This window comes from Cyclopterus lumpus, chromosome 4 (genome assembly GCF_009769545.1).
Source record: "Cyclopterus lumpus isolate fCycLum1 chromosome 4, fCycLum1.pri, whole genome shotgun sequence".
In the NCBI taxonomy this organism is placed as follows: Eukaryota; Metazoa; Chordata; class Actinopteri; order Perciformes; family Cyclopteridae; genus Cyclopterus; species Cyclopterus lumpus.
The window spans coordinates 22,996,334-23,009,962 of NC_046969.1; the positions used below are offsets into that span (position 1 = coordinate 22,996,334).

The window sequence follows — 13,629 nt, forward strand, 5'->3', positions numbered from 1 at the left end:
CCGCCCCGGTTACGTCAAGCTCTGTTTTACAGCGCAGCTTTATGGCCCCGCCCCCTGCATTCGGCTTATGGCCCCGCCCCCCGCATTCGGTTTATGGCCCCGCCCCCTTCTCCCCTCAAGGCGCTGGTTAGCTAACAGTAGCATGAAGCTAGCGCACCTGGAGCGGCCCCTAATGACCAAACATAGTAATCACGCCGGTAAGAAGAAACTTTCTGAATTCAAGTCACGAGGCGTAAAGTCACGACGACACGGAGCAGCAGCACGTGCGCGTGCACGCGGCCGGCATCGATGACGCGACAGAAAAAAAACCTCCGACGTGAAGTGGACTCGCTCAGAAGGTGAGCCGGGCCCCGTGTCACGTGACGTTTTGAAGCGACGGCGTCAACGTTCATGAAGTCAAGGCCACGCAATGCACGCCCGTTTCGCCGCCTCTGTGCACGCGCACACGGAGGCGCGCTCTCCAGGGAGAAGACTCCAGCCCAGATGGCCTCGTGCCACCTGGTTCCAGGACACAGACTGGCTCAAAGCTGTGCTGTCTGTCAGATGTGTTCATCAAACTGAAGGAACAGCAGCATGTTCACCTGTACCACCTGTCTGAAGCTAGTGGAGGCAAGCTACCTGACACAGGTGTGTGTGTGTGTGTGTGTGTGTGTGTGTGTGTGTGAAGCAGGAGCACCAGGTCCTACCCTTTGCCTCCACATATCTATGTTCCACCTGTCTGAAGCTAGTGGAGGCAAGCTACCTGACACAGGTGTGTGTGTGTGAAGCAGTTATGAGGAAGTAGAATTTATGTATTGTGCAATGCGACAGGAAGCACTTTGTCAGCCAGCTGCCGCGCTGGCTGACAAGAGAAAAGGACCGTTTCTCCAGTTTACAGGAAAACAACATCAAGTCTTTTGTTTACGGAAACCAAAGCTCAGGGAACTGGCCACGCAGTTCTTTTAAAAACAACAACAACATGTTGACACTTTATTTTCTCGATCCCATTGGTGATGAAGTCCTTTCCCCCAGAAGTCGGCTTAATGGAGCCGGCCTTTGTGCAACGAAAGGTTTCACAGAGTGTGTGTGTGTGTGTGTGTGTGTGTGTGTGTGTGTGTGTGTGTGTGTGTGTGTGTGTGTGTGTGTGTGTGTGTGTGTGTGTGTGTGTGTGTGTGTGTGTGTGTGTGTGTGTGTGTGTGTGTGTGTGTGTGTGTGTGTGTGTGTGTGTGTGTGTGTGTGTGTGTGTGTGTGTGTGTGTGTGTGTGTGTGTGTGTGTGTGTGTGTGTGTGTGTGTGTGTGTGTGTGTGTGTGTGTGTGTGTGTGTGTGTGTGTGTGTGTGTGTGTGTGTGTGTGTGTGTGTGTGTGTGTGTGTGTCCTCTCTCTCTCTCTCTTCTTTCTCTCTCTCTCTCTTCTTTCTCTCTCTCTCTCTTCTTTCTCTCTCTCTCTCTTCTTTCTCTCTCTCTCTCTTCTTTCTCAATCTTCTGTTTGTTTTTCTCTCCGTAGGTTTACTCCGGATGCAAGTTCACCTTCTCCAAGATCCTGAATCCCTTCACTCAAACCAAAAGGGTATAAACACACACACACACACACAAACTCTCTGTCTCTGTCTCTCTCTCTCCGGGGGCCCGAGCGCTGGTGGCTGTGGGAACTACAAGGACTCGTACAAACACAACCCCATCTACCAGGTGAACCTGGAGAGGCCAGGGCCGCTGCTGGTGGAGCTCCGAGGATCCAGGTGAGGCTGAGTAAAGGGCCCAGGTGAGGCTGAGTGAAGGGCCCAGGTGAGGCTGAGTAAAGGGCCCAGGTGAGGCTGAGTGAAGGGCCCAGGTGAGGCTGAGTGAAGGGCCCAGGTGAGGCTGAGTAAAGGGCCCAGGTGAGGCTGAGTGAAGGGCCCAGGTGAGGCTGAGTGAAGGGCCCAGGTGAGTCTGAGTGAAGGGCCCAGGTGAGTCTGAGTGAAGGATCCAGGTGAGTCTGAGTGAAGGATCCAGGTGAGGCTGAGTGAAGGGCCCAGGTGAGTCTGAGTGAAGGATCCAGGTGAGGCTGAGTGAAGGGCCCAGGTGAGGCTGAGTGAAGGTGAGGTAGTTACTCCCTCCTGTCTGCAGGCAGTACAGCGTCGGCTTCGAGGTGGTGGCGGTGACGGTGTCGACGGTGGGGGACCCCGGCCCGGCTGCCCCCCAGAAGAGGAACAGTGGAGATTACAGGTGCAGTTTGTAGAAGCAGGAGGCGTCGAGCGTTTTGAAGGACGCTCTGCATCTTTGTCTCCTCTCTGCCTTCATGTAAGGTAAGATAAGATAAGATAATCCTTTATTAGTCCCTCAGTGGGGAAATTACAGGATTACAGCAGCATTGCTCACAGTAATAAGTAAAAAAACAAGTAGTATAATAACAGAAATAAGATAAAAGAGTAAAAACAAGAAGAATATTATATATACAGACGGAGTAGAAATAGAATAAAGTGTATAAAATAAATAAAAAAATTAAAAAGTACCTTAAACATATTAGTATTGCACCAGTGGGTGGGCTAAAGTGCTGTTCAGTGCGAAGTCCAAAGTGTTCAAGTGTTTGTGGCCTACTGGGAGCTCAGTTTGTTGTGTAGCCTGACAGCAGCGGGGAGAAAGGACCTGCGGTACCTCTCCCTCAGACATCGGGGATGAATCAGCCGGTGGCTGAAGGAGCTGTGCAGCGCTGCCAGAGTACCCTGCATGGGGTGGGAGGGGTGATCCATCAGGGACGATAGCTTGGCCATCATCCTCCTGTCCCCCACCACCTCCACAGTATCCAGAGGACACCCCAGCACGCTGCTGGCCTTCCCCACCAGTTTGTCCAGTCTCCTCCTGTCAGCTGCTGTGATGCCGCTGCACCAGAAGACCACTCCATAAAAGATGGCTGATGCCACCACCGAGTCGAAGAAGGTCTTCAGGAGTGCTCCCTGCACCCCAAAGGACCTCAGTCTCCTCAGTAGAAAGAGTCTGCTCTGTCCCTTCTTGTAGAGTGCATGAGCGTGGTCAGACCAGTCCAGTTTATTGTTCAAGTGAACACCCAGGTACTTTTAAGACTTCACAATCTCAATGTCCAGTCCCTGTATGCTCACTGGTGTTGCTCCTTGGTCTTGCTGGAGTTGATCTGGAGGCGGTTCCGCTGGCACCATCCTAAGAAGTCCTGGTTCAGTTCCCTGTACTCCTTCATCATCGGCCGAGATGAGGCCGACGATCGCAGAGTCGTCAGAGAACTTTTGCAGGTGGCAGTTGGCAGAGTTGTGTTTGAAGTCCGATGTGTAGATGGAGAAGAGGAATGGAGCCAGAACGGTTCCCTGTGGAGCCCCTGTGCTGCAGGACACCCGATCTGACTCACACTCCCGTATCCGCACATACTGTGGACGGTTGGTGAGGTAGTCCAGGATCCATGCAGTGAGGTGGTGTTCCACCCCGGTCTGCTTCAGCTTGTCCCTCAGGAGCAAAGGCTGAATGGTGTTGAAGGCACTGGAGAAGTCGTAGAACATGACTCTCACAGTGCTTCCAGCCTTTTCCAGGTGAGAGAGGCATCTCTGCAGCAGGAAGATGATGGCGTCATCCACCCCGATGCCAGATTGGTAGGTGAACTGAAGTGGGTCCAGGGATGAGCTCACCAGGGGGCGGAGATGGACAAGGACCAGCCTCTCCAGGGTCTTCATCAGGTGGAATGTCAACGCCACCGGCCTATAGCTGTTGAGGTCCTTGGGCCGCGGGGTCTTTGGTACCGTCTTTGGTATGTGAGTCTCAGAGAGGCAGAGAGACAGAACCCTGAAAGTCTCTTCTCTCTTTCTCCAGGTGTGGCTTCTGCTACATGGAGGCGGACCACGTCCCAGCAGGCCTCTACAACGTCATCCCCACCACCTTCCTGCCCAGACAGGAAGGACCCTTCTTCTTGGACTTTGCCAGCACCTCGGCCCTCAAGGTCTCCCTGCTCCAGTGAAGATGGAGCGTGGGCTTCCTTGTTCTCATGAGATCACACTGATTATGTGACCGCATCCTGGACTCAACAGGAAGTTACGGTGTTAAAACATAACATCTGTGAAACGTCACATTGTCACAAAGAAATCAGACAGAAATACAATTCAGGGTCTTTCTACCTCTTTTCTATGGAAAGCCGTGAACACCAACTTGTGCTTCAGATGCTCTCCACTGCAAAGCCTGATGATGATGATGATGATGATGATGATGATGATGATGATGATCATCATCAGACCTGGTGACGTAGATTTAAAAGGTCGTCCATAAAGAGTCTGAGGAAGAAAACAGTTAAGAGTTCCTTTGAAATCGTGTGCGTGTGCGTGTGCGTGTGCGTGTGTGTGTGTGTGTGTGTGTGTGTGTGTGTGTGTGTGTGTGTGTGTGTGTGTGTGTGTGTGTGTGTGTGTGTGTGTGTGTGTGTGTGTGTGTGTGTGTGTGTGTGTGTGTGTGTGTGTGTGTGTGTGTGTGTGTGTGTGTGTGTGTGTGTGTGTGTGTGTGTGTGTGTGTGTGTGTGTGTGTGTGTGTGTGTGTGTGTGTGTGTGTGTGTGTGTGTGTGTGTGTGTGTGTGTGTGTGTGTGTGTGTGCCTACCTAAGATGTCCATTCTCTCTCCTGACCACCAGGGGGCGACTCCTCTGGTTGTATACACACAATTCTCCTTTATTTCAAAAGGTTATTAATTATAAAAGTCCGTCTGCTTCAAGGATTCTGAAGTTCATAGAAATGCACCCGAGGATGAAGTCACATTATGTGTGTGTGAGAATAATCTGGCTGAACTTTATTATTTAGAGTGTTTGGAAACGTCATGAATACAGAACATTAAAACTATTTGAAGCACCACTGGGTAACATTTAGGGGGGGGGGGTCAGTACTGGATGCACAGGGAGTGACCTGGGGGGGCAGACAGGAGGGGGAGGGTCAGTACTGGATGCACAGGGAGTGACCTGGGGGGGCAGACAGGGGGGGGGCTGGATGCTCCATATTGTGGTAAACAATATGACACAGTTACCAATTTCAACAAAATACGTCCTGTCCTCGAGGATAGGACTTGAACCAGTTTAGAGCAGTACCAGAGATTCCCACCCAGTTTTCTAACCTCTTTAATAAGATCCCACGGTCAACCGTGTCAAAGGCAGCGCTCAGGTCCAGCAGAACTAAGACTGAGACTTTGCCTGCGTCTGTGTTCAGGCGGATATCATTTGTCACCTTTATCAGAGCTGTCTCAGTGCTGTGGTGGGGCCTAAAACCTGATGGGAAAGTATCAAAAGCACAGGAGAAAGTCAGTAAGCTGTTGGTATACAACCTTCTCTAGGACTTTGCCTAAGAATGGCAGGTTTGATGTGGGCCGGTAGTTGTTCAGTACTGTGGCATCCAGACTGCTCTTCTTTAGAAAGAGGTTTAATGACAGCAGTTTTTAAGGCCTTTGGAAATGTTCCAGTCTGGAGTGAGATGTTGACCAGGTGAGCGAGTTGTGGTAACAAACTGCTCAGCACAGACTTTAGAAATCCAGTGGGTAAGTCATCAAGGCAGCACGTCGATGGCCTCAGACTGCAGATGATCTCTTCGACTCTGTTGTCAGTCACATGTATGAAATGTGTCAGCTCTCTAGGTGTCTAGCTGGCTGCAGAGTAGATATTTGTGTTGTGGAATTTATAGCATTTTTAATGCCTTGAACTTTGTCATTAAAGAATATTGCAAATTTATTACACTTATATATAGAATTGAGTTCTAAGGGCAGTGAAACAGGAGGGTTTGTTGATCTGTTTACTGTAGCAAACGGGACACGAGAGTTGTTACTGCAGTTTGTGATGATTTCAGAAAAAATAACTCCCTTGTTCTGGGTTGAACGCACATAACCTTTGTAAATCTCATAATGAACCTGGAGCTTTGACTCCAGCAATCCCTTTTCTTTTAACCATTCTAACCTCGACAGGAGCAATGAGATCCAAAACATTTAAAACACTCGATGTGTAAGAGTTCAACAGATCATCAACATTAGAACACGGGGTATTTTCAAACCTAATCATTTCCATAAACTGTGTCCCTGTGCCGTCATTTATGAGTCTTTTTCCAACAACTGCAGACCTAACTGCTGGTTTGGGTGTAACAGACGAGTCAAAGAAAACACAAAAATGGTCAGATAAAGCAGCATCAACGACATTCACATTTGAAATAATAACACCCTTGGTAATGAGCTCATCTAGAGTGTGCCCTCTGTTGTGGGCGGGCTCAGACACATGCTGAGTTAGACCAAACATATCAAGGACAGCAGTGAGTTCATTGGCTACATCCACATGCACATTCAAGTCCCCTGTAATGACTAAACAGTCAAAATCAGTGCACATAACTGAAAGTAATTCAGTAAAATCATCAATAAAACAATTCTGTGGTGGTTTGTAAATAGTAATATAAAGTATGGAAGATTGTTTTATCTCCATTTTGAATGACACATACTCAAATGATGAGAAAACCCCTCAATATGGCACAAACCCCCCCCCCCCCCCCCCCACCCCTCTGGTTTTGCCGAGTTTCAGACACAAAATTGAAGTGAGGTGGACTAGACTCAATCAGGACTGCATTAGCTGTGTTTTTGTCGAGCCATGTCTCAGTTAAAAACATAAAATCAAGATTGTAAGAGGAAATAAAACTATTAATTAAAAAAGATGTGTTACTTAAAGATCTGACATTGAGTACTGCATGTTTGAGATTAGCTAAAGTTGAACTGGACGCTGTGTTCTTGCAGGGGATATGAATTAGATTTCTCTGATCAGACAGTCTGACTGTCCCTCTCTTATCTAATCGATGTGGTTGGACAGTAGTTATTGTTTTAGACACTCTCTCCCTGGACCTCCGGTTGATATGGGGTTTATCAACGCAGAGGCCCGTTGATAGCAGCTGTGGGCACCGGTGGTGGGGGCCGAGCTGGGGGACCACTGTGTTAAACAGACAGAGATTTAAGTTTAGAGTTTATACACAAGAAGAGAGTTTCAGCTGCATCAACACGCTTTGTTCACCAGGGGGCGCTGTTGTTTTCTGTTGAGTCAAGTCACGCTCAAACAGACAAGTGCACAGAGGTACCGAGAGAACATGGCTGGAAAAGCAGATGTTTATTGTATAAAAAGATGGTACAAAACAAACTGTGTTCTCATCTGATCGAGGCAAAAAGATGCACAAAGCAGTCATTTATTTAATGCATAAAATATATGTAAGAGCATGATATACATCAATATATTACATCTATTAAACGGCATTGAGTCTACATGTTTTCACTTAATTCGTGTGCCATGAAATTCTTTTGATAAAACCTGCATGTCATTAGTATAAATTTGCCTTGAATAAGCTAAAAGTATAAGTGGCTGTCCAGTTTGTAGCCCCCAGTAGCAGAAAGAAAAGTATGCTGTAACTTTAATAAGCAAATCATTTCACTTAAATGAACCAAATCATGTTTACATATTTTCCGGGATTTGACTCGACATGCTAAACAAAAACGTAATTTGTATTAAACATCAAAGCAAAGCACATCGTCCAGACTTTAGAGAGAGAGAGAGTCTCGCTGCACGTCGTGCGTATCTGCATCTCAATCGTCAGCTGGGCAATTCTAAGCCAACAAGAAAGAAAAAAGCCGATCGATCAATCGTCACATTTATCAGAGGTCATGCACGATGGGATCGATCCAGCTTCTGTAGTCAGGAATCTTAGTAAAATAATACAGATTTGATTTTGGTTGGAACGAGACGGACGCCACACCGTACGCCTTTCCCTCACAGACCAGTGGGCCCCCAGAGTCTCCCTGGAAGTGCACACACACACACACACACACACACAGAATTGATTATCAACGTTGACCAGCGTCCGTTTGTCCACGTTACGTCACACAACCAGTATACACGTACTTTACTGGGCCCCGTCTTCTCCTCCGAGCAGTACAGGTGGTCCTCGGCACAGCGCTGGCGGTCGGCCAGCGTGACGTTGACCTCCATGAGGACGCGAGACATGTGTTTTGTGTTCTCGTGCGTCGCTCCCCAGCCGGAGACCAGGCAGGAGTTGGGCAGAGAGACGTCACTTTTGTCTGCGAGTGCAATGGGTCTCACATTTTGGGTGAAATTAGCCTTGGAGCTCAACTTGAGAAACAGAGAAAGATAAAAACGGATCAATCTGTAACATAAGTTATTGCTCCTCTTGATTGATGCATGAAATAGAGCGTTTGCTAATTATATGGGAAACAAACATTGGAAATCCCACACATCTCCTCCTTAAGTACACACATTTTCATTGTTTTCAAATGATTTTTTTCCCCCCTTTTTACCTTCAGAAGCATGATGTCATTTTTAAAATCAGTGAAAGTGAAGTCCTCGTGTGGATAGCTTTGCTTCACAGACAAACGCTGTATTTCGGCTCCTTTTGGTACCCTGTGGAGTCCGAGGTAGACGGTGTAGAACCTGAAATGACAAAAGTGCAGAGAAGTTGTGTTTTTCGTCCCTGAGCCCTGTATTCATAAAATACAAATATTAAAAGAATTGATTGTCATAATTCACAACGCCCTGTGGACCCACCACCCACAGGGAGAATTATCGGGGTCGGGTGCTATGTAGACCGGGCGGCGGGCCAGGCGGGAGACCTGGGCGGGCCGATCGCCGGCGGCATAGACTAGCTCTAGGGACGTGGAACGTCACCTCACTAGCGGGGAAAGAGCCGGAGCTGGTGCAGGAGGTGGAGCGGTACCAGCTAGATATAGTTGGGCTCACCTCCACGCACAGCATGGGCTCTGGAACCAAGCTCCTGGAGAAGGGTTGGACTTTGTCCTTTTCTGGAGTTGCCCAGGGTGAGAGGTGCCGGGCGGGAGTGGGGATACTCACGAGCCCCCGGCTGAGCGCCGCTGTGTTGGAGTTTTCCCCGGGGAACGAGAGGGTCGCCTCCCTGCGCCTACGGGTTGCGGGGAGTAAGGCTCTGACTGTTGTTTGTGCTTATGCACCGAACAGCATTTCGGAGTATCCGGCCTTCTTGGAGTCGGTGGGAGGGGTCCTGAAAAGAGTCGCTGCTCCTTCGTGTCGAAAGAAGTCAGCTGAGGTGGTTCGGGCATCTAGTCAGGATGCCTCCTGGACGCCTCCCATTAGAGGTTTTCCGGGCACGTCCAACTGGTAGGAGGCCCCGGGGAAGACCGAGGACACGCTGGAGGGATTATATCTCCCGGCTGGCCTTGGAACGCCTCGGGATCCCCCAGAATGAGCTGGAAAGTGCTGCGGGTGAGAGGGAAGCCTGGGTCGGCCTGCTGAACCTGCTGCCACCGCGACCCGACCCCGGATAAGCGGGTGATAATGGATGGATGGATGGGATAATTCACAACGCCGGCACGAAGCATATTTGCCCGACTCAATGCAGGCGACTGGGTCGTTGTTGTTGTTGTTGTTGTTGTTGTTGGGATAACTCTCAGTAGACAATGAACTCACCGGGCTTGGCAGTGGGCGGCGGTCATCACAAAGTCCTCCTGCAGCAGGAAGCCGCCGCAGTGTTTCTTCTGACCGTCCTCCTCGCGCAGCTCCACGAGCGCCATGTACGGCCGGCTGTGCGGCTCGGCCTCGCGGCCGCCGATGATTTTGGCTGCACGAACTGAAGAGGAAAAAAAGACAAATGTGCACACGTGACCCAAAGTAAACTGACCAAAGGAACTGATTAAAGTAATAATAATGGATTTAAATTGATATAGCGCTTTTCAAGGTACTCAAAGAGACTTTACATAACATATTGTATATAAAACATCCTATTAACATGATGTAATGCCGCGGAAATCAAAACTTACCTCGGCCGCCAAGAGTCAGCACCAGTAGCAGCGCTAGCAGCTCAGGGTGGAGGAACATGGTGCGACCAGAGGCCAGCGGAGCTGCAGTGAAGTCACCGACTTTAAGTGCTTCCCTCTATCAGAAAGAAGAAGGAAGTGCTTCTTTTTTTTAAAAAGTTTGAATATGCAAAAGATGTGGCTATAAACCACATCATATTTTGCTTTCTCAGCTTCATTTATTTGTAGATCTGTTGCAGCTTTACAGATTATGATTATAACTCCAGTAATACAGCAACATACAGTAAATTCAACAAATACATTGTATTATACATAGAGTTACTCAGCAGTATATATATAGTAATTCAAATAAAACCCACTTTTTCCAGAAGCAACTTTAATACAATAAATCATCAATTATAATCCATTGCCAATCATACATTTCTCTTTTTCTTAAAGTATATTCTGATGGACATACAAGTAACACATTTCACACTGTAGTATTGCAACTTTAACTAAAGATCTGTGTACTTCTTCCACCACTTTAGTATTAATTTCATGCCCCTGTGGTCAGCCTCGAAGATATTTTAATATTTGTCGTGGCTCCATCAGAGGCCACACAGCACCAAAGGAAACATTATAATGTTGCCAGGTCATTAAAATACAGCCCATAAAAACAGGTCTTGTGAAATGTGATCGATGAGCTAATTATATACTATATATCAACCAAATTAATCTTGAACTATCAAAACAGGTCGCAAGTTGGTCAAAATTCAACTTAAATAGTGGCAATAACCCGTCTTATGAGGCGACGGAGGCGGTGAATGGGTTCAGGGCCGGCTGCTGGGAGCCAGTACTGAACTGGGAGTCACAAGAACACCAGAAAGCAGCTGCTGGGATTCTGCCATTGACCTCATCAATGCACACGAGGCCTCGCTGCTGCATTAAAACCATTTGATATCAGCTCTTTATTAATGAACCTGCAGAGAGGAGAACCGTTCCACTTCCTGCAGGAGGAAGTTTCCCCAACGACCGTGCAATTCATATTCCACCGGTGAACTCCCACTAAAGAAGCTCACAGCTAACCAGAAAACACAACTGGTTATTTATAAAAGGTACCGAACACAAACCGAAAAAATGATTTCCACTCCAAAGTTTATTCAATTTAAATTTTAATAGCCACACATGAAATCTTTGAAGCGAGCGGCAGCAACTTTATGTTCAGTGTAAATGAATAAAGTAACTATCTATCTATCTAAAGGATGACCCTTGACCTCATTCACGTCCCAGTGTTTCACAGGAGAGGCGGAGACCAACGGGAATCTACGAAAAAGGGAAAATCAGGTATAAAAACGGGGCTCACAATGTTGTGACCCAGCTGCCCGTCTCATTTAGGTGTTAACATGGGATAAGAAAGAAGAAAAAAGAACAATAGATATGTCAATTGGATTTTCCAACACACAATATGCAGTTGCAACGGCCCACTTCCAATCCGAGGCCCTGAACCTCTCTCTCTCTCTCTCTCTCTCTCTGTTTGTAGTCACATTCACGGCTGGAGGAAGCATCCGTCTTCAAGGTGTCGGGCATAACACCAACAAAAAAAACACAGGTGTCAAACTTGCGTCTCTTCGGGGCAGAAACGAACTGTCGTAACTCATCGTGACCGCGATTCCGTAGCAGCTTCCTTCGGAACAGGAAACCTCGCTCTGTGGAGATAAAAGAACAACCTCACAAGCTCTTTTGGTGGCGTAGATATATTTTTCATTATTTTTAAATCATCTTCCCGTTTTTTTAACTCTGATGTTTTACGAGCTGCTTGTTGGTTGTACACCCAGAATGTCAATTGTCTTATTTATTGTCTATAGAAAATCAAATCTTTATTTCTGGCCCAGCGGGGTTGATTCCAGTTTATTTGTGTATCTGAGCATCACTTGCGTCACGTCCGTCTGCAAGGCTCTCGAAAACCGTCTATCGTGTTTGTAATCAACAGGAAGTTTAGATGAATATCATAAACCATTTCCTCTGTTGCGCGTCGCCTTGGTTATCTCGTTTTATACACACACACACACACACACATACACACACACACACACATGTTCAGAGGCCTCGAAAAAAAGGATCCCGGGGGCCTTAACGGTCTCATCAAGACGAAGGCCAAAACATTTAAGCATGTAGATCAGTTCACTGTGGGGGGGGGAGGGCAGGTGAGCGAATAAAGGGCCTGTTACTATAGCGATATGGAAAAACTGACGACAGGACGTGCATGTTGATGCGTTAAGGATGTTGAGAGCTCTCTGGGACTCGTGGTTTTTTCGCAGATGGACGGGCTGAAGGAGTTTAAAAGAGGGGGTTCGGGGCCGCGGGGTGAGCAGCAGGAAAGCCGGAGGGCCATCAGAGGCAGACGCACCTGAGCAGGTAATCTGTGTCCCATTTACAGGAACTGCAGATGGTTATCATGAAGCACATCCTCCTGAGTCATATATCAATCGTTGCTTATCTTTTTTATTCTCTAGGAGGGGGGGGCATGTTTCAGGGCCAGAATCGCTGCGTCGCATTCAGCTTCTTATGGAAGTTCTGAACCACTGGATCTTAGACTGGGAAGGCGTGTTTAAAGACTTGTTCAGTGGTGCGTCGTGGCTCTAAAGCCACTGGCCCACACAGGAAGACATGGGGCCAATGCACAGGGCATTTCAACCAGGTCGCTCTTGCCCTGACCGGCAAAGGCAAGTTATTAAAATTGTCAGATCTGAAGTTAAATGTATGAACGTGGAAGACAAAAAAATGGGCCATGTTTTGTAAGAGAAGTGTGATAATTAAATGCACTTAAAATGTGACCAATTGAACAAACCTGACACATTCAAAATACAAATACATATTCACAGTGTATTCAGACGCCGGTGCATTTGACAAATGAAAGGCGTTTTTTTTTAAATGAGATATGGATTTGCATCTGATTGACCAGACGTTGTTTTCTGAAGTGAAAAAAACTAATTATCATATTCTGATATTGCTGGTAATCGACAAGCCTGTTTATTTAAAAGTAGGTGTGGAGCTTTTTAAAACAAAAGGGTGCTTTTGAGTGAGCTGACACGCAGCATCCATACGTGTCATTTAGAAAGGGAAAGATGCCCCCACCCAGGGGCGTCGTTAGGCCTATTTTAGGGGGGCTGAAGCTATCTAGCCCATCATACAATAATTATCATTCTATAAATAATGTACTCGGTATATTTGACACTGAACTTGTTCATGTGATCGTGTCCAAATGAGCCTAAAATATCACCGGTGTTTAAAAACTACACGGACAACAAAATAGATGTAAATGTTGACCAAAATGCTCGTAGTAAAACAAGTAAACAACTCAAACGTTGACCCCCGTCAGGTCCATTCTCCATCCATTGTGTGCGGTCCGGTCCCTTTTAAGAATTCGGATTTGGGAGTGACGGGAATATGAAGGCTGGTTTATCCGTCTTTCCTTTTATTATTTCTCTCTCTTTTTATTTGAGAAAAGTTTATATTTGCGTTGTCAAATAAGGGCCCCACCAAAAAAAAAAAGATATTTTCTTTGACTCCTAGAAACGCCCCCTGCCCCCACCCGACTCCTCGGCATCACCTTTCAAACGCTCCAGCTGCACCAACGCACTTTGTCCACACGGAGGCGGTGTTGCGTTTGTGTTGCGTTCAAGTCACGCTCAGCGAGAACACGGCGGGCAAGCAGCAGTTTATTGTTTGATACAAAACAAAATGTTCTCATTTAATCAGATATGAAGATGCACACAGCAGTAATGTATCTGATGCACGTGATGCTGTATTTCAGAGCAGGGTACAGTCACATCTATAGATATGGCATCTATTAAAACAACTCATATTTGGACCACAAAAAAAGCGAAACCATC

At 47.1% G+C, this 13,629-nt stretch overlaps 2 protein-coding genes across 2 annotated transcripts; one reads left to right on the forward strand and one right to left on the reverse strand.

Annotated features, from left to right (window-relative positions):
- Window positions 1-384: 384 nt before the first annotated feature.
- Window positions 385-4,150, forward strand: LOC117729786 (calpain-7-like). Its single transcript, XM_034531151.1, has 4 exons — window positions 385-627; window positions 1,483-1,714; window positions 2,082-2,180; window positions 3,786-4,150. Exons 2-4 carry the CDS (start codon window positions 1,494-1,496, stop codon window positions 3,928-3,930), a joined length of 465 nt encoding a protein of 154 aa, XP_034387042.1. The 5' UTR covers window positions 385-627; window positions 1,483-1,493; the 3' UTR covers window positions 3,931-4,150.
- Window positions 4,151-7,055: 2,905 nt separating this feature from the next.
- On the reverse strand, window positions 7,056-9,865 carry LOC117729652 (granzyme E-like). Its single transcript, XM_034530926.1, has 5 exons — window positions 9,761-9,865; window positions 9,411-9,570; window positions 8,270-8,402; window positions 7,857-8,084; window positions 7,056-7,753 (listed from the first exon to the last, which is right to left on the reverse strand). The coding sequence occupies exons 1-5, from the start codon at window positions 9,816-9,818 to the stop codon at window positions 7,610-7,612; spliced, it is 723 nt and encodes a 240-aa protein (XP_034386817.1). The 5' UTR covers window positions 9,819-9,865; the 3' UTR covers window positions 7,056-7,609.
- Between the last annotated feature and the right edge of the window lie 3,764 nt (window positions 9,866-13,629).

What these genes read in the sequence shown, in the direction of transcription:
- LOC117729786 (XM_034531151.1), top strand. Translation starts at nt 1,494, where the DNA reads ATGCAAGTTCACCTTCTCCAAGATCCTGAATCCCTTCACTCAAACCAA. An exon ending in GTGGAGCTCCGAGGATCCAG is followed by an intron (nt 1,715 to 2,081) that starts GTGAGGCTGAGT and finishes TCCTGTCTGCAG; the next exon opens with GCAGTACAGCGTCGGCTTCG. An exon ending in AGGAACAGTGGAGATTACAG is followed by an intron (nt 2,181 to 3,785) that starts GTGCAGTTTGTA and finishes CTCTTTCTCCAG; the next exon opens with GTGTGGCTTCTGCTACATGG.
- LOC117729652 (XM_034530926.1), bottom strand. Translation starts at nt 9,818, where the DNA reads ATGTTCCTCCACCCTGAGCTGCTAGCGCTGCTACTGGTGCTGACTCTT. An exon ending in GCCGCCCACTGCCAAGCCCG is followed by an intron (nt 8,403 to 9,410) that starts GTGAGTTCATTG and finishes TTGTCATTTCAG; the next exon opens with GTTCTACACCGTCTACCTCG. An exon ending in ATGACATCATGCTTCTGAAG is followed by an intron (nt 8,085 to 8,269) that starts GTAAAAAGGGGG and finishes CTGTTTCTCAAG; the next exon opens with TTGAGCTCCAAGGCTAATTT.